The sequence below is a fragment of the Camelus bactrianus genome, chromosome 14 (genome assembly GCF_048773025.1).
Source record: "Camelus bactrianus isolate YW-2024 breed Bactrian camel chromosome 14, ASM4877302v1, whole genome shotgun sequence".
NCBI lineage: Eukaryota > Metazoa > Chordata > Mammalia > Artiodactyla > Camelidae > Camelus > Camelus bactrianus.
The window spans coordinates 1,261,418-1,284,666 of record NC_133552.1 but is presented as its reverse complement, the minus strand read 5'-3'; the positions used below and the strand labels follow the sequence as shown (position 1 = coordinate 1,284,666).

The following is a 23,249-nucleotide window of genomic DNA, read 5'->3' as shown; positions in this document are numbered from 1 at the left end:
TGGGGCCCCACGCCTGATGCTTAGCGGAGGCCGCGCGAACGCCCAAAGTACGGAAGATTTCCAAAGTGACTTCCCGACTGACGAGCACGGGAGAGACGACGGACTGACACGCCTGAGCTGCGTCCCTCCAGCTCTTAGAGGGGCGAGGACGGTGCTACCACAGCTCCCATCAGGTGCGGTTTGTGTTTGGCTACGTTCTGCGAGGACTCTGGACGCCGGTGACGGGCTGTAACGGGGTGGGAGGGGCCGTAACGGGTTGGGAGCTGTAACGGGGGGCTGTAACGGGGTGGGGGGGCTGTAACGGGGTGGGCTCCTCCTTCAGCACAAGCAGCGTCAGATCCCTGTGCTCACCGGCTCCGCCCAGCACTGCTGGTGTGGTCTTCCGTGCATGAGAGCTTTCCCTCCAAGAAGATGGAACGGGAGAAAACATTTTGCTTATAACATTTATATCACCTGGATTTACGTAAGATTTAGACATTCAATTCTGGGAGACAATGGTATTAATTAATAATTCTTTTATTTTGCAGAATGTCAGACGTGCTCTCCCAAGTGATAAAATTTTACGACCCAAAGAGAGAATTAAAGGAATTTTTATTGCAGCATCATTTCAAATAAAAATTCTGAAGTGACTTGAGTGCCGAGCACCATGAAAGTGGATAAAGAAATGGTGCCAGAAGTTGTACAAGGGGCTCCAGGCGGCAGTTAACACGAGGATGCTCAGATTAAGTCCCATGACCTCGCCGGTTGTGAGCCATTGTCTCCCTGCGCCAGCCCGTCCCTCCCTCACGCTCTGCTTGGTGACGCTGGGACGGGCGTGCCCTCCGCCGCTGTCCTGCCAGGTCCCCACAGCCTGCACCCTGGCAGCACTTGGTACCACCGCCCGCTGGGCTCGCAGTGGAAGCAAAACAGACCTAATCTTTCCTTTAAAAGTTCACAGTCTAGGGAAACGATCTTTGATTTAAAAATCGTACGTAGGAGAGGTACCTGAGCGTATGAGACAGGACTTAACGTGGACAGGCTGACTACGAGACAGTTCCAAACGCTGAGCCCTCACGCACATACGCACGCAGATAAACACACACCCAAACACGCGCACACGCAAGCGCTCGGCATGTGCGCCTCTCCCATCTGGAACGGCACGTCCACTCCACCTCCTCCGCCGGAAAAGTCGGTTCGCAATCCAAAGCGATCATAGAGAGATCACAGCAGTGGAGACAGCAGCGCTGTGTGCTGTGTCCTAAAAACCCGCTCTTTTCTGGCGGGGAGCCAGTCAATGTTTCCAGTGGCAGCAGCCAAGCCCAGACTTCCCTGCAGCCTCAGTGCCTTCAGTAACAGTCACCTGGGCTGATGAGTGAACTGGTGGTCGGGAAGCTTTCTGGGGACAGATCCCATATGTGCACACACAGATCCCACCCAACCAGAAACTCGCAGTCATCAGGGTCAGGGCTCTATCTGTGATCCCACTGTGACAGCTGCATCTCTGGACTCCCTTTTTGGCTGCATTTTATTAGTCAACAAACAGATCATTAGTCAACTACACAGCAAAGAAAAAGAAAGGCCGGCTCAGCCCAGTCCACTGATGGATGTTCAAATTAGTGGGAGAAACTTTACAGAGAAGCAGGATATTTGCATAGCCTCAGAGTACCTCCTCCAAATACTTACCCAGTACTGTGATGCTGGGAACAGATGTCCACAAATTCCTTGACATTCCTCCCTCCCGGAGGTAGAATTTAATTCACAGAGGAGAACTGAAGATGAGACAGAGCAACTGAGCTGCTCGTGGCCCTGAAGGAGCCTCCAGTCCCCGAACTTAGAGCAGAGGCTGGCTGAGGGCAGGGTGTGCTGGGAGTGAGTGAAGGAGGATGAAGACGCGGGAGGACTGCAGGCGGGGCGTCTGTGGGGGCAGAGCAGGCCCAGGACTCACCGGAGACAGTGAGAAGGCAGGGGACGCAGGGATGGGGGGCCTCCAACCCACTCCTTCTCTCTCTCTTCTGATTCAGCACTGAAGGTCAGAGGCTGCCACTTTCCCCCACTCTCTTGATCCTAAAGCAAGATTCGGTCCTTCTGAAGTCCTCAGAGGAAATTTTTTCTCGTTCATAGAAATAGGGAAACACAATTTTATGTTTGTGTGTGTGTGTGTGTGTGTGTGTGTGTGTGTGTGTGTTTCAGCCTAGCCCCACAAGCTTAAAAGCCAGTGGTCAGATTCATTGCCACTGCTGAGAAAGCCAAGAGGAAGGCGTGTCTTGCATTTTTTTTCATTGAAGTATATAGTTAGTTTACAATGTTGTGTTAATTTCTGGTGTACATAATATTTAAGTCACACATAAACATGCGTATCTCCCTTTTCATATTCTTTTCATTATAGTTACGACAAGATATTGAGTATAGTTCCCTGTGCTCTACAGTAGGACGTTGTTGTTTATCTATTTTGTATATAGTAGTTAGTATCTGCAAATCTCAAACTCCCAATTTATCCCTTCCAACACCCTACCCCCTGGTAACCATAAGTTTGTTTTCTATGTCTATGAGTCTTTTTCTGTTTTGTAAATAAGCTCATTTGTCTCTGTTTTAGATTCCACATATCAGTGATGTCTTGCATTTTTAATGATGACAATAATTACCACCTATCATTGGGCAGCAGGCATCATCCTCATCTCAAAAATGGTCCTAAAAGTATGACATGTTTTTGTAGAACTGTGAGAAATAAACAAAGCTGCTAATATTTTGCTTCCAGTTTTCCCACATACACTTTTTGTAAAAAAATAAAATGTAGTTTTACATAATACGATAAATACTCTGTTTAAATGTATTGTGATTACTACTCAAGATGGTTTTAACTTTCTCATCTCATATCTGTTCATCTGTTTCCAGTCCTATTTTGTTGCTTTTTCCTTCTTCTTTTCTATCTTCTGTTAGACTAAGTTTTCTCTATTTTCTTCATTGCTACTTTGTTAAAAACTTAGAGATGATATTTCTATTCTTTCAGTAAATACCCTTCTTCCAATGTATGTACCTAAATATCAATTTTTCTAACAATGTCTAAAGTTATTCAGTATTTCCCTCCAGCTCGTGAGTAAAAGAATCTTAACGTCTAGTTATCTCCGAGCACCCTCCACTCCCTCACCTGGTTATTTTGACCAGAATTTTCCTTTTACTCTTTTAAACACACAAGAAAGTTGTTTTAGGTTTTTCCATTAATTGCAATTACATTTACAAAGATATCTCACCAATTTCTGTGTTCACTACTGTTTATTCTTTGCAAACACCTTCCTTCTTTGTGATGGCTATTCTATGTGCTCAAATACAACTCCTAATAGTTCTTTCAGTGGGAGTCTGTAGGTGGTAAACTTTCTTAGACTTCATGTCTGAGAATGTCTTTGCTTTGCCTTCACTCTTTTTAAAATTGTGGCAAAATAGACATAACATTTTCCCCTTTTAAGTGTACAGGTCAGTGGCATTAAGGACATGCACGTTGTTGTCCGGCTGTCACCACCATCACCTCCAGAACTTTTTCACCTTCTCCACCTGAAGCACTGTATCCATTAAACAGTAATTCCCCCCCCCCCCCGCAGCCCCTAGGAACCACCGTCTACTTTCTCTACAAATCTGACTGCTCTATGTACCTCATGTAAGTGGATTATATGGTACAGTTGACCCTTGAATGATACGTTTGAACTGCACAGATCCACTAATACATGTACATTTTTCGCTAGTAAATACTACAGCACTACACAGTCCATGGTTGGTTGAATCTTCGGATGCAGAGGACCCTCAGATATGGAGGGCTGCCTGTAACTTATATGTGGATTAACCCTTTCACTTTTCAAGGGTCAACTGTTTTTGTCTTTTTGTGACTGGCTTATTTTACTTAGCATAATAGCTTTAAGATTCATCCACGTTGTGACATGTGGTAGGATTGCTTTCCTTCTTAAGGCCGAATAATATTCTACTGTATGTATGGAGTGCATTTTGCTTATCCATCATTTGACAATGGACACTTGGGTTCCTCCCACCTTTTGACAATTGTGAATAATGCTGCAGTGAACATGGGTTTACAAATACCTGTGTGAGCTCCTGCTTTCCTTTCTTTTGGGAATATACAGGAAATAGAACTGCTGGATCACATGACAATTCTATGGTTAATTTTGGGAAGGGATTGCCATATGTTTTCTACAGCAGCTACACAGTTTTATATTCCTAACAGCAATACACAAGGGTTCCAAATTTCTCCATATCCTCAACGTTTGTTATTTTCTGCTTTTCTTGTTGTTTTATAATAGCCATCCTAATGGGTGTGATGTACTTTCTCATTGTACTTTTGATTTGCATCCCCCTGATGATTAGTGATGTTGAGCATCTTTTCATGTGCTTATTGGTTATTTGTATATTTTTGGACAAATATCTATTTAAATCCTTCGTCCATTTTTAGATGGAGTTGTTTGGGTTTCATTGTTTTTGAGTTGTAGAGGTTCTTTATATATATATTCTGCATAGCAATCCCCTATCAAATATATGATTTGCAAACATTTCTCCCGTTCCATTGGCTGCCTGTTTACTCTGCCTTTGCACTTAAGTGATCACTTTTCTGGTATAAAACTTAGGGACACTAGGTATTTTCCCTCAGCACTGAGAACACTACTTCATCGTCCCCTGACGTCTCTTATCACTGATAGGAAGTCAGCCATCAGTCTAATTAGCGTTCCTTTGGTAATATGACTTCTAGCTCTGGAATCTGAAAAATCTTAAAGATTTTTCTTTATTTTAAATGTTGAATAGCTTCACTACTCTGTGCCTATGTTTTCCAGACATGTCTTTCTTCAACTCTGGAACATTCTCAGATTTAATCTCTTCAGAACTTGTTTCTTTGACACTGCTTTCATTCTCCTTCTGGAGCACTTATTATAGATGTGTGTTGAAGTCTGCCAATGTAGCTTCCATGTTTTTCATATTTCAAAAAAATGTTATTTGAGTAGTGTTCTGGATGAATTTCTCAGCAGTATCTCCCAGCTTGCTAAGTCCCTCTTCTCCAGTGTCCAGATCAGAATTTATCTTGTCTATTGAGCTTTTAATCTGACAATATTTTAATATTCTGAAGATTTCTAAAATCTTATTTTTTAAATCCACCTATTCTTTTTCTGTTCATTATTTTGTTTCAATTTTTTTTGTTCCTTTTAGATGGAAGTTATTCTTTCACTCACCTCTTTGGGCATGCCATATACTGTTTGTAAGACTGCTTCATAAAGTTGTTTTATTTTGAGTGCATTGGAGTTCTTATAATTGATTTTTAAACTGTGTCTCTTTGGGGGGGGTAATTAGGTTTATTTATTTATATTATTTAACTGTAAGTACTGGGGATCGAACCCAAGACCTTCCGCATGCTAAGCATGCAGTCTACCGCTGAGCTACACCCTCCCTCTTATTGTTGATTTTTAACTGCGTCCTTTTTTTCTTAGTAGTAGATTTGTTTGGAAATTGTGGCTGTGCGCCTGCGCATGCGCGCCATCCGCTCATTTCCGCCGCCTGTCCCCGCCCCTTCCGGCGCTCGGCCCCCGCCCACTTGGAGGCCCCGCCCTACAGGCCCGCCCTCACCGCGCGCAGGCCCCGTCCGCGACGGCGGCCAGTGCGGACACAATGCGGGGCGGGGGCGGGGCCAGGCGCGAGGCGGCGCGGGGAGGGGGCGCGGCGGGGGCGGGGCGCGGAGCCGGGCGGAGCCGGGCGGAGCTACCGGGAGCGCCGGAGTAGCCGCTGCCGCCCCCGCCGACGGGGGCCTGGCGCGCCCCGCCACCCCGGGCCGCTGGGTGCCGCGGCCGCCGGCGGAACATGGCGCCCTGCACGTTGTGGCGCTGCTGCCAGCGCAGCGTGGGCTGGGTGCCTGTGCTGTTCATCACCTTCGTGGTCGTGTGGTCCTACTACGCGTACGTGGTGGAGCTGTGCGTGTGTGAGTACCAGCGGGCCTGGGCGCGGGCGGCCCTCAGCGCGGCGGGCGGGGCCCTCGGTCGGCGGGGCCCGCGGGGCCGTGTCCCCGCTCCCCGGCCCGGCCGTGCGGACCCCTCCGGGGCCCGTCCGTTTCCCGTCGGCGCCCGGCGGCTTGGACGGAATGTGCCTTCCGGGCGAGCGCGGACGCGGCCGGGCCGCCCGTCCTCCCGCCCTGGGTCCCGAGGCGGTTCCTCTAGGCGGACGGCCCTCCCGCCCGGCTCGGCCTCCCCGAGGACGCGGCCCCGGGTGCCCGGGTGTCCGAAGGGCCGGCGGCGCGCCTGAGGGAGGAGAGACCCTCAGGGAGCGAGGGGCAAGCCGCGGCCCCCCACCCCCGCCGCACGCCGGGAGGTGTGGAATCGGGACCCCCACCCCGGCGTGGCCCGCGTTTGTCCAGCTCCCCGGGACGTACTTGGTTAAAACCGACTTCTGCCCGCGGAAGAGAAGGCTCTGACTCAGGCTTGGGGGAAGGTTTTAAATGAAAATACTTACCTTTCAGAAAATTACTTTTTACTTGTAGGATGTTTAATTTTAAGGAGAACTATCCCTGCAGGTAGGCCCGGAATAAGTTAGTTGTGGAATATATTTCCAAATAATAACGGAGTTGATCTGTTGAGTATTACTGTTCAGTTTCCTCCTTTCGGGTACCAAAATGTTTGCCACAAGTGATGTTTGAATCTATTAAAATTGACTAGATTTAGGTACTTCTTAAAGCTACTTCCGGAAAGTGATGATGATCGTAGGATTCTCATCAGCTCGTGATGGTACTTTTATTTTATTTACTCTTAAGTGAGCATTTATTCCGAAAGCTGTATGCGTCTTACTTAATACCGTCAGGAAATTATTCTCTCTCGGTTCTAATTCCCTAGTGGTTTTGGAGTAAAGCTTTTCAGGGAACATTGAAAATATGCATTAATGTTGAAATTGCACATTTAACCCATAGAGGGTTGTCAAAAATATCCAAAGGTGTCGTCAGACAGGAAGGGCAGTTGAACTCGGATTGAGCAGTGCTGTGTGCTCCTGGCGATGGAGAACGTTTCCTTCCTTAATCCTCAGTGTCTGAGCGCAGGTGTCTCTAGGGATATGGGTAATGAGGCTGAGCGACTCGCTCCTTAGGTTAGGTCACACAGTTGTTGAGTGACTACAAGAATGTGACCCTCAGCTTTCCACTCTGCACGTAACTTCTAGTGAGCCAGGAGGCTCAGTAGAACTGAATTGTTTGGTCCATGATGGGGAGTTGGGCGGGGCTCAGTGGTTGAGGTTTTTGGAGATCAGGTAGGCTTTAGGCCCATCCTTTAGAGGTCACACCCCAGGATTTCATTAAAGTAAAACATTCTGCAACAGTTAAGGCCCAATGCTTGGCACAGTTTTAAAACACTCAGCGGTGAAAGGTCTTACATAGGGCCTGCATTTAATACTTCAGAGTTATCAGAGTTGAGGAAGAATTTGGGAGGACTGAGGTGTCGCTAGACTATATGGTTGAGCGTGAAACTCGTTCAGTCTTGTATTGAAACTATCCTTTAAACTACTTACGTAGTTCATGTTTTCATAAGCACAGACCCTCCTGCTGAGATATATCAGTGTATAACTTTATAGGAGTTTTAAGTTGAGTGAAGTGTGAGTTTGACTTAAAGTGCTGTTTCAATAATTTTTATAGAGTTTTCTTAGTTTCTGGTGTTTTTTTTTTTTAAATCAAACTCAGTGGGAGAGAATGATAATTGTATCTTTACATGTCTTAATTTATGTGTTAATCCTCATAATAATCTCCATAACGTTGAGTGATTTGTGCAGGGTCATACAACTAGTAAATGACGTAACTAGAATTGGAACTGAAATGGCTAGGCTTCACAGCCCATGCTTTTCTTTTTAACTACCATGGAAGACTAGTCTGCTTGGTTACCCACAACTGGACGCTCAGGGCAGATTCCAGTCTTGTCTGTAATTATTTATCTAAGGTAGTTTTCTCCGGAAGGGTAGCAGTGGAAGGCTCCTAAATATCTCAGACAACAGAAACGCATGACTTACCACTGTAGGACATTTGAAAAAAGTTTATGAGAGGCCCTTTGTTCCATCCCAGCCTCCATAACTTACATTTGTAATTCCATACACATAAACACACATATACACACACATGCAGAAATGTATCAGTAACTCCCATTGCTGGTAGGAGTGATGCTGACAAAATTGAGTTGGTAAGAGGTAATGCATCTGAGACGGCCATCCCACAGGGGTGATAAGCAGAGAAGTAATGATGGAGTAATTAATAATATTGGTCCTTGATTTTAAATTAAAGTGAAAATTTTCAATTTTCCCTCAAGGCTGATGTTTAAACATAGGAGTTTAGTTATGGATGGATTGACCCACTTTTCCGGTCAAGTTGGTTTTGAGGAAAGTGCTAATACAGGTTCCCAGGATTTATCAGGTCATTTGAAGCTGTTAGTAGTAGATGTGTACCTCTTATTTGGCATGTAGAGGATCTTAGAGCTTAAAGAGATTTTAGAGATGATTAATTCAGTCCCTTTATTTTACTTCTGAGAAAATTATTGCTTGGAAGAGCTATATGGTTTGTTCAAGGATGGTTATACCTTCTATGTGTTTTTCAGAGAGAATATGTAGGGTAGGACTATAACCTCTGAGTCTATATATCTAATAATTCATTGTGTCTCCTTCATAATTTCTCCAGATTTAGAAAGAGACAAGATAAATAGCTTAAACATCAGTGTTGCGTGCACTGTCTTGACACAGTTGATTGCAGTGTCTTTTATTGATTTCAAAAGAATCAGCTTTTGATTTCACTTATTTTTTTCTGTTGTTTTTCTGTTTTCTATTTCATTGATTTCTTGTCTGATATTATTTCCTCTCTTCTTTACTTTGGGTTCGATTTGCTCTTTTTCTAGTTTCTTAATGTGGAAACAGAAATTGATTTGAGCCCTTTCTTAGGTGTTTACTCCTGTGTATTTACCCCTAAATATGCTTTATTCACATCTCATGAATTTTGATATGTTGTATTTTCATTTTCATTCGATTAAATTATTTTTTAATTTCATTTTTCATTTCACCTTTGACCCATGGGCTATTTTAGAAGTATGCTGCTTAGTTTGCAGTTACTTGGGGATTTTTCAGATCTCTTTTTGATTTCACATTTAAGTCCATGTGGTCAGAGAACATACCTTGTATGACTTGCCCTTTAAAATGTATTCGGGCTTGTTTTATGGCCTAGAATGTGGTCTGTCTTGGAAGTGTTCCATGTTCATTTGAAAAAAAATGTATTCTGTATGCAGCAGTGTATTTTGCTGTTTGTTGTTGGGTATTCTGCTATGTCATAATGCTCCATAAATGTCAGTTAAGGCAAGTTGGTTGATAGTGTTGTTCAAGTCGTCTGTGTTCTTGCTGATTTTCTATTTGTTCTATCAAGTACTGAGAGTTATAGCAATAATTGTGGATTTGTCTGTTTCTCCTTGTGGTTCTGTCAGTTTTTGCTTCATGTATCTTGCAGCTCTGTAATTAGGCACATAAAATGTCTAGGACTATTGTCCTTTTCGTGAATTGACCCTTTATCATTATGAAGTGACTTTCTTACCCCTGGTGATACTATTTGCTTTGAAATCTGCTTTGGTATATGCTAGCATGTCCACTGATCTTTCTTTTGATTGGTAACAGCATGGTATGTGCTTTAACCTGTTTAGTCTTTATATTTAAAATGTGTTCTTTGTAAGCAGCATATAGTTGGGTCTTGCTTTTTTAATCCACTCTGAAAATATCTGCCCTTTTTCCTTTCTTTTTTCTTAATTGAGATGTAATTGATGTAGAACATATTTGTTTCAGGTGTACAGCATAATGATTCAATGTATGTTTATATTGCAAAATGGTCACCACAAGAAGTCTAGTTAACATCCATCACCACACATAGTTACAAATTTTTTTCCTTGTTATGGGAACTTTTAAAATTTATTCTGTTAGTAAGTTTCAAATATGATAGTCACCATGCTGTACAATCTCTGCCTTTTAATTGGTATGTTTTGACCATTTGCATTTAATGTGATTATTGATGTGGGTAAGTTTAAGTCTTATCATCTGCTTTTTAAAAAAATCTTTCCTGTCTATTGTTTTTTCCCCTTTTCGTCCTCGCCTTCTTTGACTTCATCGATTTTTGAAAGATTTTACATTTTAAATTATTTTTTATGATTGTTTTCGCCTTTGTTAGCTTATTAGCTATAACTGTCATTTTAGTGATTGCTTTAAGGTTTATAACATAATATTTAATTTATCATAATCTACCTTCCATTGATATACCAGTTCACATACAGTACCCTGTTAAAGGATTCTTCCATTTCTTCTATGCAAGCCTTTATGCTATTGCTGTCATGCATTTTTTATGTTATAAAACTCACACTATGTTGCTATTATTTTGCTTAAACAGTTTGTCTGTTTTAAATATTTAAATAATAAGAAAACGAATCTTATGTATTTACCTATCTGCTTATCATTTCTGGTATGCTTCTTTCTTTTTTATAGATCTGTATTTCCTGCTGGTGTCATTTTCTTCTGCCTGAGGGTTTCCTTTAACATTTATTGTAATGCAGGTCAAGTGGTGATGAATTATTTCAGCTTTTGTATGTCTGTAAAAGTTTTTATTTTGCCTGTTTTTTTTAAAGCAACTTTGTCGAGATAATTTACATATCATAAGATTTATTTGTTTGAGATGAACACTGCAGTGATTTTCAGTGAACTTAACCAAGTTATGCAGTCATCATGACCATCCATTTTTAGAACATTTTTTGTCACCCTAGTCAGATCCCTAATGCCCATTTGTGGTTAGTTCCCGTTCCCATCCCCAGTCTGAGGCAGCCACTAATGTACGTTCTGTCTCTGTGTGCTTCTTCTGGGCGTCTCACACAAAGGGAGACGTACAGGAAGTTGTCTTTTGTGTTTGGTGTCTTTTGCATGTTTTTGAGGTTAATCTGTGTTGTCGTGTGTAGCACTGTTTCTCCCCTTATTCTCTGCTTCACATTCTAATTTGTATTTTTCTGTTTCTAAAATATGTTTACAGTTTTTTCTAGTAATGTATATCTAGTAATCCTCCACAAATTGTGCATTGAATTAGAGTATAAATAAAAGTCTTGCACTTCATTATTTTAAGATTTATAGTATGATTGGGTCCTGTTCATGTTTGTATCCACTACAGAGTCTAGTGGCTGGTAGACTTTTAATAAATATGTATTGAATTAAATACAATTATCTTCTTACAAACTCACTGGAATCATATTTTTGAGTACATTGAACAAACATCCACAGTAACAATTAGATTATAGTTAACCAGCATATATTTCAACATTCTTTGGGTTCGAAGGCTACATGATATTGCTTCTTGGTTGTGCAGTCTTTGGGATTTTGAAATAGTAGTTTTTGGAAATTACGCTGGTACTGTTTTTTAAAATCTGGCTCCCTAAATGTCATCCTCAGCAATTGATCTAATTATAGGAAAAGTTAAGATATGAATTAAAGTATTTCTAAAAACCTTTTTATTAATTTTGTAATTTCACATCTGTTTTCAGAGCTAGAGCATAATAATTTTCTGTGTAACTTGCCTTTTGAAAGCTATAGTGCTCTGCAGTTTTCTTTACTTGCATTCTACAATTATCCTGGTCTTTCTCTTTTCTTTTTTTGAAGAACAGGTTTTTATTCTAAAGACTGCTAGTGATTTAATCTGTCCTGATATCATTTTCTGTTGATAGCAGGAAGCAGATTGGTCTGGGAGAACTCTGTAAATATATATCCAAAAAAAGCCAAACCCACATGAACAAAAAGAGCTTTTATATTTTCTTCCTTATAAACAGAACCTTTGGGCCTTCACTGCTTTCTTGTAAGACGAGAAATATGGAAGAGGTGCTGGACAACTTAGCAACCAGGTCAGGCTATTTGGGAGAACAGCATTATGCCCTAGTCATGCAGGTAAAACTTCTCCTCTGATCACTTCCACTTTGTGGCAGAGAAGACATTGCACACAAACTCCAGTCTCTAATGTCTGCTGGACATCTCTGCTTCCCTTTTTTTTTTTTTAACGTCTCTGCTTGGAAATCTTATAGGCATCTCACGTTCATCGTGTTCAAAACAAAATTGAGTTTTTTTTCTCTTTCTTCTCTGCACCTGTTCCTCTGTCGTAGCTCAGTAGATGAGTTTTATCCTTTCAGTTCCCTGGTTGAAAAGTCACCATACGTCCATTAATCATCATATCCTGTTAAGTGTAGCAGAACTCAGTTGCTTCTCACCACCACTGCAGCTATTCATTCGAGCCACCGGGTGTCTTGTGTAGTAGACTGAAGAACATGGCCACAGTAGTTTGCACTTCCTCCCCAGAGGTGGAGTCTGTGCACCCACCCAGTGAATCTGGGTTGGCCTTGTGCTTGCTTTTACCAGTAGAACGTGGTGGGACTGATGTGTGTGATCTGGAGCCTAGACCTCAAGACAGCATGCATCTTCTGCTTTAGTCTTTTGGAACGTTGTGGTTGCCAGGTTAGGGCATTTAGACTGGCCCATATGGAGAGAGAGGCCCAGCTAAGAAGAGCTAAGCACCAAATCCCCCGATGTGCGAATGAGGCCATCTTAGACTCTCCTGCTCTGGGCGAGCTGCACATTGGCTGGAGCCAGTAGAAAAACAGCCCAGCTGATCATGGCCCAACTGCTGACCCGTCCTTGTGGGAAGTAATACATGGTGGTTGTTTCGAGTCCCTAAGTTCGGGGTGGTATCATCTGTGTCACTGCAGGGCCGTATGTCTCGTCTCTCCCGCCTTGTCCCACCCCATCCTCTCACTCTGTATCCTGTCTGTCTGCCACAAAGCAGCCAGAATGACCCCTTTACAATGAATACCAGATCTGTCACTCCTGAATACTGTGGCTGGCTTCCTCCCTTGTTCAGGGGGCTCCTTGCATCCTTTCCATGGCCTCGCCCCTCGTTACTTCTCTGACATCATTTCCTTTGCACTCTTCCCTTTAGTTGTTCTGTGGTTGCCACACTGGCCCCCTTGCTGTATACTTTTTTACCTGACGAATGATCTTAATAACTTTTCAGCCTCTCTGAGTTTGTTCCTCTGCTGTAAGATGGGGTGATGCCTGTCTTACAAAATCATGTGACGTTCTTAGCACGGCAGGCTTTCACATGTTGGAGGTGGGGACTAGATGTAAATAGCTACCATATTTTGGCAAGAGGTGTTTTTTTTTTTTAATTCTTAGGGCTCCCCCACCCACCGGCATGCGCACACTGTCTTTAGTGAGTGAAGTAGCACATTCTCACACTTTTTTTAAATTGGCTGCATTTTAAGATCATATTGCAAAACTAGGTGCCTCTTTTGCTGTGCTGCTGACAGTGAAGGGTGTGCGTGTGGGAGAGCTGTCTAAGGAAGGGGGCCCTCCACTGCATTGTCATGTGGGACTTTAAGAAGATTAATACCTCATTCTATGCCTGTAAGCATATAAGCTACGCAGATTTAGATGTCGCTGAATATGCAGCACATCTTCTGGAGCAGATGGGCACCTACGCTCAAATCACTGAAGTAGTCGCACATAATGGTGATTGTGGTTTTATGGAAAATAGATTTCTCCATAAATCATAGGCAATCATAGGAGGAATAATTTTTATAAAATACTAATTGAACAAACATGAGCTTATTATATGTGAGGTCTCCAGGGAAGCTTTTTAAACTAATTTCACGGAAAGGATATCACCAGCACCTGGAGGCGATAACACTGACACACCACTGGTCACACCTGGAGGCGATAACGCTGACACACCACTGGTCACAGTGTGCGTCACTGGTGCACATATTACAGGAGGGGCGTGGGGGTCACGGCTGCGGCACATCCCATGTACACACGTGCACTGGCCTCCTGACAGCACACTCACCCTCCCCACCCTCCAGAAAGCCAGAGTGAATCTTTTAAAGTCCAAGTCAAGATCCTTCCTCCTCTGCCCAGCATGCCCCAGTGGCTTCCTCCTTTGCTCGCAATGAAATCCAGAGTTCCTTCTGTGGTCACTCAGGCCCGAGGTGCCCCGGCCCACACCGGCTTCTGACTCATCTTCCTTTGCTCATTCTGCTTCAGCCAAGCAGGGCTCCTTGCTTGGCATCCGTCGGGCCTGCGTGGTCGCCCCCGAGAACCTTTGTACCTGCTCCTCCCCGGAATGCTTTCCCCCAGACTCCCACGTGCCAAGCTCGCACTGCACTTAGGTTTCTGTTTGGGTGTTCTCCCACCAAAGAGGCTTTGCTGACTACCCTCTTCAAAATAAGTGCTTCCTCTTTCACTTTGTCCTTACCCTGCGTTACTGCTTGGCATGTCGTCGTTTGTGTTTCTCTCCTGAGTAGTGTGTTCACTGCTTTATTTCCAGTCCTGCATAGTGTGCACTCGGTGGGCAGGCGCTGAATGAGTGAGCTGACTGTGTCACTGCCACTCCCCATCCCACTGCGAGAGGGAGAGGCGGAATGAATTCCCATAGTAGAGGACTCATAATTTCAAATACGGATACTCTCCTGACCTTAGAAACATCTGTGTTAATTTGGTGATTTAACACTGAACGTTTACGGTGCTCCAGGTGCTGGTTTTGACACTGGAAGTTCGAAGCTGTGTAACAGCTTGGTCAGGTGGATTTGGACTTCACGTAGTAGCGCCCGTCTTCACAGTCACAGTCCTGATTTGCATATTACACATTATAAGAAACCCTGCTGTAATTAGGTATGTAGCTTTGTTTAATCTAGTATTTTTCTAATTTTTTTTGTCGTAGAATTCTTTTTTCATAAAACATCTATTTAAATTCTTTTAGAATTAGACAATTGTTGACCTTTGGGAACAAAGCTCCGTTAGTAGTGACAGGGGTGGTAAGAGATCAGGACTTGAAGGGACTGTGCCTCTGAAGGAGGTGGTGTTACTGGTAGATATGAAGGGTAATAGCTAGTTCCTTTTACTTAGTTACTAAATTCATCATATTAATACATTTAGTAGGAAAACTCATTATTTCTGTAGATGCCAAAAAGGTGTTTGAAAGATCCAACGTCCATTCCTGATTTTAAAAAACACATAAGTAGATACTTTTCAAACAGACTCACACACACGGAATACTTAATCAGTTTCCACTGAAACCAGCAATAAAGTAAAATACTTACCACCATGGCCATTGCTATGTGACATTGGTTTGACAAAATCAGTTACCACACTGAATCAAGAGAAAATAATGAGAAGCGTGAGACGGTGGAAAGGGAGAGGAGAAGCTGTGTGTGTGCAGATAACGTGATCGTGTATGTTGGAAAGCCAGGAGGGTCAGTAGCATCAGAACGCCTAAGCAGAGGGTGTGAGTGAAATGGCAGGATATAAAATTAGCAAACAAAAACCAGTACTTTCTATATACACTATCATGAAACTGATGAATAATTATAAATATGGTAGAAGTTTCCGTTTCCAATAACATCAAAAAGATAAAATACTTAAGAATGAACTCAAAAAATATTCCAGGTCTGTAAGATGAAAACATTCCTGAAAAACATAAAATTAGGCTTGAACAAATGGGAAGACATTTCATATTTCACACTCATAAAGAGAATAACTTGGCATTACAAAGACTTCAGTTCTCCCCAAGCTAATGTATAAATTCCAGTCCCAATACAGGTGGGTTTTTTTCTAGCACTAGACTAGTTTATCCGAAAGGTCACATGCAATAAAAAAAAAAAAAAAAAAAAAAAAAAACTAGGAAACCCCCGAAAAAGAAGAGAGATAGGGAAAGTCCCACTGGACCAGAAACCACAAACCTCTTTAATTTAAACCTGTGAGGGCAGTGGGTGTGAGTGAGAACTTTCTACTTCTCATTCAGTTTTGCTGTGACTCTAAAACTGCTCTTGAAAAATAAAGGCTACTGTAAAAGCAGTTGTATGGTATGATGTGTGGACAGACATATCGGCCAATGGAAGAGAACAGCACGTCCAGAGATAGACAGTAATTATAGAAACTTAGAATAAAGGAGCACCTCAAATCACAGAGGGAAACTGGGACGTCTGCACAGCTATTTGGTAAGAGGTAAAACTGGGTTTGTATCTCACACTGTACTCCAAGGTAAGCTACAAATGGATAAAATCTTATTTTTCTCTTCTTATAGTTTACACTTTTTATTTTAAAATAACTTGACAATTGTGAAAAACAGTACAAAGAATTTTCATATATCCTTCACCCAGATTCCCTAAAGGTTATCATTTGCTACATGCATTATCATTTAGTCATTTTGTCTCTGAAATATGTGAGAGCAAGTTGCAGACCTATTGTCCCTTTGCCTGTAAATACCTCAGTGTTATGTCCTAAGAACGAGACTGTCTTCGTCTGTTCAGACTCCTGTAACAGAATACCATAGACTGGGTGGCTTATAAACAGTAAAAATTTATTTCCCACGCTTCTGGAGGCTGAAGTCCCAAGATCAAGGTGCTGGCGGATGTCTGGTGAGGACCCACTTCCAGTTCATAGGTGCCATCTTTTCACTGTATTGTCACATGGTGGAAAGGGTGAGGAATCTTCCTTCTTTAAGTGCACTAATTTCATCCATGTGAGCCTCACCCTCATGATGTAATCACTCCCCAAAAGCCACGCCTTCAAATACTATCACACTGGACATGAGGATTTAACAGATGAATTTATGGGGGATACAAGCATTCAGTCTGCAGCAAAGAACATTCTCTTATATAATCAGAATACAGTTACCAAGGTCAGGAAATTAGCACTGATAAAACGCTTCTCTGTAATCTGTAAGCCTTACTCAGACTTCCCCAGTTGTCCCACTGATCCCATGCTCTGTGCCGCAGGCCAGGCCCACACACTGCAGTTAGCTGTCAGGTCTCTGTGGTGTCCTTTGAGCTGGAAGAGTTCCTCAGTCCTGCTTTGCATTTCATGACCATGACATTTTTGAAGAGTACAGACTTCTTGTGCAGAATGTCCCTCAAATTAGGTTTGTCTGATGTTTCCTTATGTATATGTGTTTAGCACAGATACCACAAAAGTAATGCTGTGTCACTGATTGTACCGTGTTAGGGACTGTTTACTTTGGTCACCACTTAAGGTGGTGTCTGCCAAGTTTCTCCATGCTGTAAAGGTGCTTTATAATTAGTAAGTATTCTGGTATACCCAGACAACCCACAAGGTCCCCCTTTGAGGAAGGACTTGCTCAGTTGTGGCATTTGTGGTCAGCAGACAGCTTCCAGCTGTCGCCTCTCTCAGCATGACTCAGCTCACCCAGGTCACACCCTCCCTGGGCAGTGGCATCCAGTGCTAATTGAGCGGGCGGACTGTGCAGAGCGCGCCGCCGGTGGCCAGAGCTGGGGTAGGCCTGCGCCGCAGTGAGGCGTCTGCTTCTGCCCAGCTCTGCTCCCCACCTTCCTTTCTCAGAGGTTGATCTCTAGTGAATATCCTGCACCCCAAACTCTGTCTCAGCACCTGATTCCAGAGAACCCAACTTAGGACAGGTGTTGCTGGGGGAAAATGCCTTGCGACTCTAAGTCTGCTCGTGAATACCTGCACTTGCTCTTCGTCAGCGTCTGCTGAGCTTTCTTGCTGGAGCGGTTACTGTGCTGGTTGCCAGATGGTGGTTTCTCTAATTATGTGGTTCGTTTTTTTACATTTAATAGTTAGAATTCTACTGAAAGGAAAAGCTTTCCCTCCCCGTTTATTTATTCATTCATTCATTCATTCATTTACATCAGCATGTTCTCATGGATTCTTATTTTATGAGTTATAATCTATCATTTATTTTGTTGCTGAAATTGTCCCAGATTTTGCCAGTAGGAGTCCTTTCAGTTTGGCTTCTGTGTCTTTTTTGACACATCCCCATCATTTGTCCTTCCTTCCTTTCTAGCACCATGATTTTTCAGGTTTATCTAATACTTTTCCTGCCCCTGGAATCTAACATTTCAAAATGGACCAACTCTAAATGTAAAAAATAAAAACATTCAAGTATTAGGAAAAAGCATGGGTGGATGATCTTGTAACCAGGGAGTGAGGAAAGCCTGATAGAAAAAAATGTATGTGACATAAACAGTTCTCAGGAAGAAAAAAGTAAAAATAGTTTATAAACATATAAAAAGACGCTTACCATCACTTATAAGATAAATACAAAGCAGAATTACCCTGTAATACCAGAAGGTTGAAAACAATGTTGTAGAGAAACAAACAGCCTCATGCATTGCTGGTAGGAATATAAAAATGGTACAACCCCTGTAACAGGGATTTGGGGAAAGCGGAGAGTTACTTTCAGTCCAATGGTACCACTGTTAGAAATTTACACTGAAGATAAACTTCCACAAGTAAACAACACATGCATAGGGTTATTCTTTGCTGCACTGTTTCTAACAGCGGAAGACTGGAGACAATCCAGATGGCTATCAATAGAGGCCTGGTTGTGTAACTGGAACACCATACAATGGAATACCATGCAGCGCTTTACAAAGCAAACAGTGATTGTCTCTATGTACTGATGTGTAGTGACTTCTGGTGTCTAAGTGGAAAAAGCAAGGTGTAGACCAGGATACTAGAAATACTTACTTGCTTATTTTGCTCAAAGAGATAGTGGAAGGATGAAACAGACCCTATGAAAAATGATTACCTGGGGTGAAGGGGTGAAGAATGAGAGCCAGGCCAGGCCTTTCTGAGTACTTTTTTGTATAGTTCTGACTTTTAAACCATTTATATTTGTTACATATGCAAAAAAATAAAATTAAAACAAAGGAGGGGGGAGTAAAAAAGCAAACTGTAAAATTTGAAATCATGAAACAAGTGAACTTAATGTTATATGAAGTGGGTACTGTAACTACACAGAGGAAAATATGATTTCAAGTGACTTTTGGACATAGCACTCCTTAGTTGGATGTAGTCTAAGCCAAAACAGTAAAACAAAACAAAACAAAAAAACTGCAGAGAAATTTTAAACTAGTATGTAGTTTGTTTCTTTCTTTTTTGTTTTTTTAGTGTGCTGTTTTCAAACTATGTATATTTTAGGATAAACTGAATAAGTAAACAATTAGGAGCTAAACTTTTCACTGTAAAAGAAAAGAGATGCAAATGTAATGCCAAAGAAATTACAAAAAAAACTCTGTAATGCTCCATTTGAATTGGAGATACCAACATGAGTATAAATATAAATGTCTAATACTACTTCTGTAACCCAAAGGGCCTAAAAGCAAGGAAACTCAGGTAGCTTTGCGCACGTCCAGTATTCAGACCTGGTTTCTAAATATCATTAAAAAGAACTAATGCCCCTTGGACAAATGGCTGATGTCAGGTCCGGGGAGGGAAAATATGAAGTGGACCTGGGACATCTTGTGCTGCACAGCGTGGCAGCCCTCAGAGATGGCTCAGGAGGCGACAGGCGTCCGTCGGAATGGACGTTAGCCACGTTAAGACGATTTGATCATACGACCTGAGTGTAATTGATGATGACACATTGAATAAATAAAAGCCACAAGTTTCTGTATTGACATACGAAAAGAGAAAAACTAAATTTATTTGCTAACAATGGAAGTGAATGTTACCTCATTCTGAAAATAGCTTAAAAGACAGTAATTATATTTTTGTACTGCCTTCTTAGAGTGACTATAGTTCATCTCCAGTGAAGGAAAGTTTTTTACATAAGAATGCCAGCTAAAAAGTATGAAAATAAATAATAGGTGGTTTTTAATGGTGATTTTCTAATTCTACAAAATAGTTGATTCAGGTAAGGCTTATCAGTGGATGCTAAACCCAGTGGGTGAACAGTTCGGGGGTAAGAAGATACTCACATACTCTTAAAAGGGGTAATAATTCCATACCAGTGTCAGGAGTGTAATGAAAAGGGAATTGTAAGTGCTGTGGGAAGATACGCTAAGGAAATTGATGTAACCCACTCCTGTGGTCAGGAAAGCCCTCTGTGAAGAAGTGGTTCTGGTCATTCTTAGTCGGTCTAACTTTGTTTTTGGCGTGGAACAGTTTTGTTTCCTGTAATTGCATGGTGTCTTAGTGGGAAGTTGGAGGAGGCTGCCACCAGAAACTGTTGGCTGGATGCAATTTTAAATTTGAACTCTGCTCTGACAAGTGTCACACAGTTTGTTACCAACTTTTGATTTTTACCAGTATTATTACTAAAAATGGTGTCGTGTAGTTTTATTTTGGATTTATCTTATGAATGAGGTTGACCATCTTTTTTGAGATGTTTGTATTTCCTTTTCTGTGGAAAAGTGTGTTGTTTAAAAAAAAACTTGTATTGATTTGTAGGTACTCTTTAAATATTAGAGAAATTAGTTCTTAAGTCTACGGTAAGAATTGTGAATATTTTTTTCCTAGTTTCTTGTTATTCTTCATTGGCTTGTAGTGATTTTTTCCAAGCATTTGTTTTTGCTTTTACTTGTATGCAGTCAAATGTATCGGTATTTCTTATAGCTTCTATGTTTTGTGTCATACTCTGAAAGACTGACTGTGCTCCAAAGTTTTAAAATGTCTCTTGTTTCATCTAGTACATGTATGGTTTTGTTTTTCTTTTTGCATTAAAATCTTTGACACATTTGAAATTCACCCTGGCCTGTGTTGACTCTCAGTGGTGTCTTTCTTCCCACGTGGCTCCCCATCTGCTCCAGCCCTGCTCGTGGGCTCTGTCCACAGTAATTCGAACCCCACGTTTGTCATAAACTGAATTCCGTATGGACTTGGGTCCGTTTTGGAGCTTTCTGTTCTGTTCCGTTGATATGTTTATTCATGAGCCAGTACAGCTGTCTTAATAATTGGGGAATTAGTTTTTCCCTCTCCCCCGCTTTGGAGAATTTATAGTGTTTTTTAAATACTATGCCTTCATATTTGGCCTGATCCGTGCCCCTCATTATTCTTCTCTTTCGTAATTTTCCTACCTCATCAAGCAAGTTTATCTTTCCACAAATGAACTTTGGCATCTGGTTAAAAAATAACAGTATTTTTATACAGATGACACTAAATTTGTAAGATTAACCTAGGAAGAATTGCCATTTTAATGATGACTCTTCTATATGAAAGTAAAAGCATTTCCATTTGTTCATATTTTTATTAATGTCCCTCAGAAACATTAAAATGTTTCTTTTTGCATATATCTTGCACAGTTCTTAACATTTATTGCTAGGAACATTATCTTTTTAGGTGGCTTTGTAAATGAAACTTTCTTTTATTATAACTTCCACATAGTGATTACATGTATTTTCTTAAGCTGCTGATTTCTGTATATCAGTTTTTTACACTACCACCTTTCATTTATAATAGTTTTTCAGTTGGTTTTCATTGACTGTGAAGGAATATAGTCATATAATCTACAAATAGTGATACATATGTCTTCTTTTCAATTTTTATACAATTAATTTTTTTCTCTTTTGTAATTGTGTGGCTGTTGTAGTGCTTCCCAATCATTTCATACCATGGTACATATTGAAAATTATATTTTTAGTGTACACTAGCATAAAGGAGAAATGCTTTGTGAGTCCAGAGGGGACCAGCCCAGGATTTAATTACCCCAGATCCTGCCTGAACGACCTAAGATGGGTTGAAAAACAGCCCTACACTTCTCTAAAACAATTAAAAAAAAAAAGAATGATCATGAACCTGCTTATCTTGTTACTGACTTTAGTCAGAATATGTCTATAATGTTTTCTCATTAAATTATGTTGGTTTTGGTTTGACGATTGAGGTAGATATATTTTAATTTATTATGGAAGTATCCAGGTACTCCTACTTTATCAAGATATTTTAGTCAGAAATGGTTATTGAGTTAGTAAGCATTGCTGCTGTATGCCATGCTTTGGAGCTAAAACACTGAATAAGATGAGAGACGCTGCAGGAAAGAGTACAAGTCCAAGTAGACTTGAAATCAAATCTGGTCTACACTGCATGTACTATCTCTGTGACCTCAGGCAAGTCATTTAGTTATTTTGGGTCTTAATTTATTTATCTGTAAAATGGAACTAATGGTAACTTGGAGGGTTGTTACTGTTCTGAGACGTGATTGCACACTTAGGCAGTCCAGCAGGTGAGACAGCCCCATCAACAAGTAATTGCAGGGGGGAGAGGGTATAGCTCGGTGGTAGATCCTGTGATCAGCATGCGTGAGGTCCTGAGTTCAATCCCCAGTACCTCCATTAAATAAATAAATAAACAAACCTAATCCCCCCGCAAAAAAACCAAAACAAAAAACCAAGTAATTGCAAAAAGTGAGGTGGTATGGTGGAGCTGGAAGAGTGAGCTGTGGTGATACAGAGGAGGGTGATAAAGAGACAAGCAGGAAGGCTCTGCTCAGGAGGTGGTGTGCAGCCTGGGCCTTGGAAGGTGCACAGGGGAGGCACACAGCATATGAGGAGCTGCCTGGTGTGTTCAGGGAACTGCAGTTTTCCAGGGTACGGAGACCGTGGGTAGGGACAAGTCACAGAAGAGGCTAGAGTGGCGGGCAGGTGGTGGATCGCAGAGGGCCTGTTGTGTTGGCCCCTCTGGGGGTTTTGGACTTGTTCCTGTAAGTGACTGGGAGGTGTTGAAGAGTATTCGATCCCCGCATTTGCTGGTGGTGAGGGCGTTAAACTGATAGTAGAGTGGCTGTAAGCTGTCTCATTTGAGAAGGGCCTGATACGAGGCGGTGGGAGAAACTGAGAGGAAGTGACAGGTTTGAAGAGACTTAGGCAGTGGAATCAGCAGGACCCAGAGGCCATTGGGCTGTCCAGAGAGGAGTAAATAACAATTCCCAGGGGTTCAGACCAGGAAGGAGAAGCGCTCTGAAAATCACAGGGATGACCTCCTCTGCTTTTTCCATAGGAAAATAATTTGTCTTGAGTGTGGCTTTCACAGAAAGTTTGGCGAGGGACCTCACAGACTGTTTGCGACTGACTTAGAAGAGAGTTCCATTCATTCTGCAGGTGGCATTAAAAGAGCTGAAGAAAACATCACAACTAGAACCGCATTACTACACTTAAAATTAACAAAGGCCTGAAAAAAACAGTAATGTGATTGCAGTGTTAATGATAAAGAAGAATTTGAGTTTTAGTGTTTCCAGGATTTTTTGAGTTTGCAGTTCTGAATTTGCGCTTGTGTTTACATTTTAAAACTAAATTTTATTTTTATGAAGATGATACTAAGATGAAGAGTCAACCTGAAAGTTTATACACAGACTTTAAAATGTATTTACTATCTTTTCTTCTGTTCTAGTTACACTCTCTGGGAACGGAGAAAACGGTAAGGCACTTTGAGTCTCAGTTTAAGTAGACGACTTAAGGTATTTTCGTCAC

General features: G+C 41.7%; 1 protein-coding gene across 8 annotated transcripts in view; it reads left to right on the top strand.

Annotated features, from left to right (window-relative positions):
- Positions 1 to 5,687: 5,687 nt before the first annotated feature.
- The window catches only part of ZDHHC20 (zDHHC palmitoyltransferase 20), a 53,366-nt gene continuing 35,804 nt past the window's right edge, over positions 5,688 to 23,249 (top strand). For 2 of the 8 annotated variants that reach the window (XR_012511593.1, XM_074377901.1), the window contains exons 1-2: positions 5,690 to 5,938; positions 23,170 to 23,196. Coding sequence is in view for 5 of the 8 variants with exons in the window: in XM_074377901.1 (XP_074234002.1) it covers positions 5,821 to 5,938; positions 23,170 to 23,196 (145 nt within the window). In the remaining 3 variants the exon portion in view is untranslated. Of the gene's footprint in view, positions 5,939 to 23,169; positions 23,197 to 23,249 lie in introns of all 8 variants that reach the window. The other 6 variants (XM_074377900.1, XM_074377898.1, XR_012511592.1 and 3 more) reach the window with 5 other exon arrangements.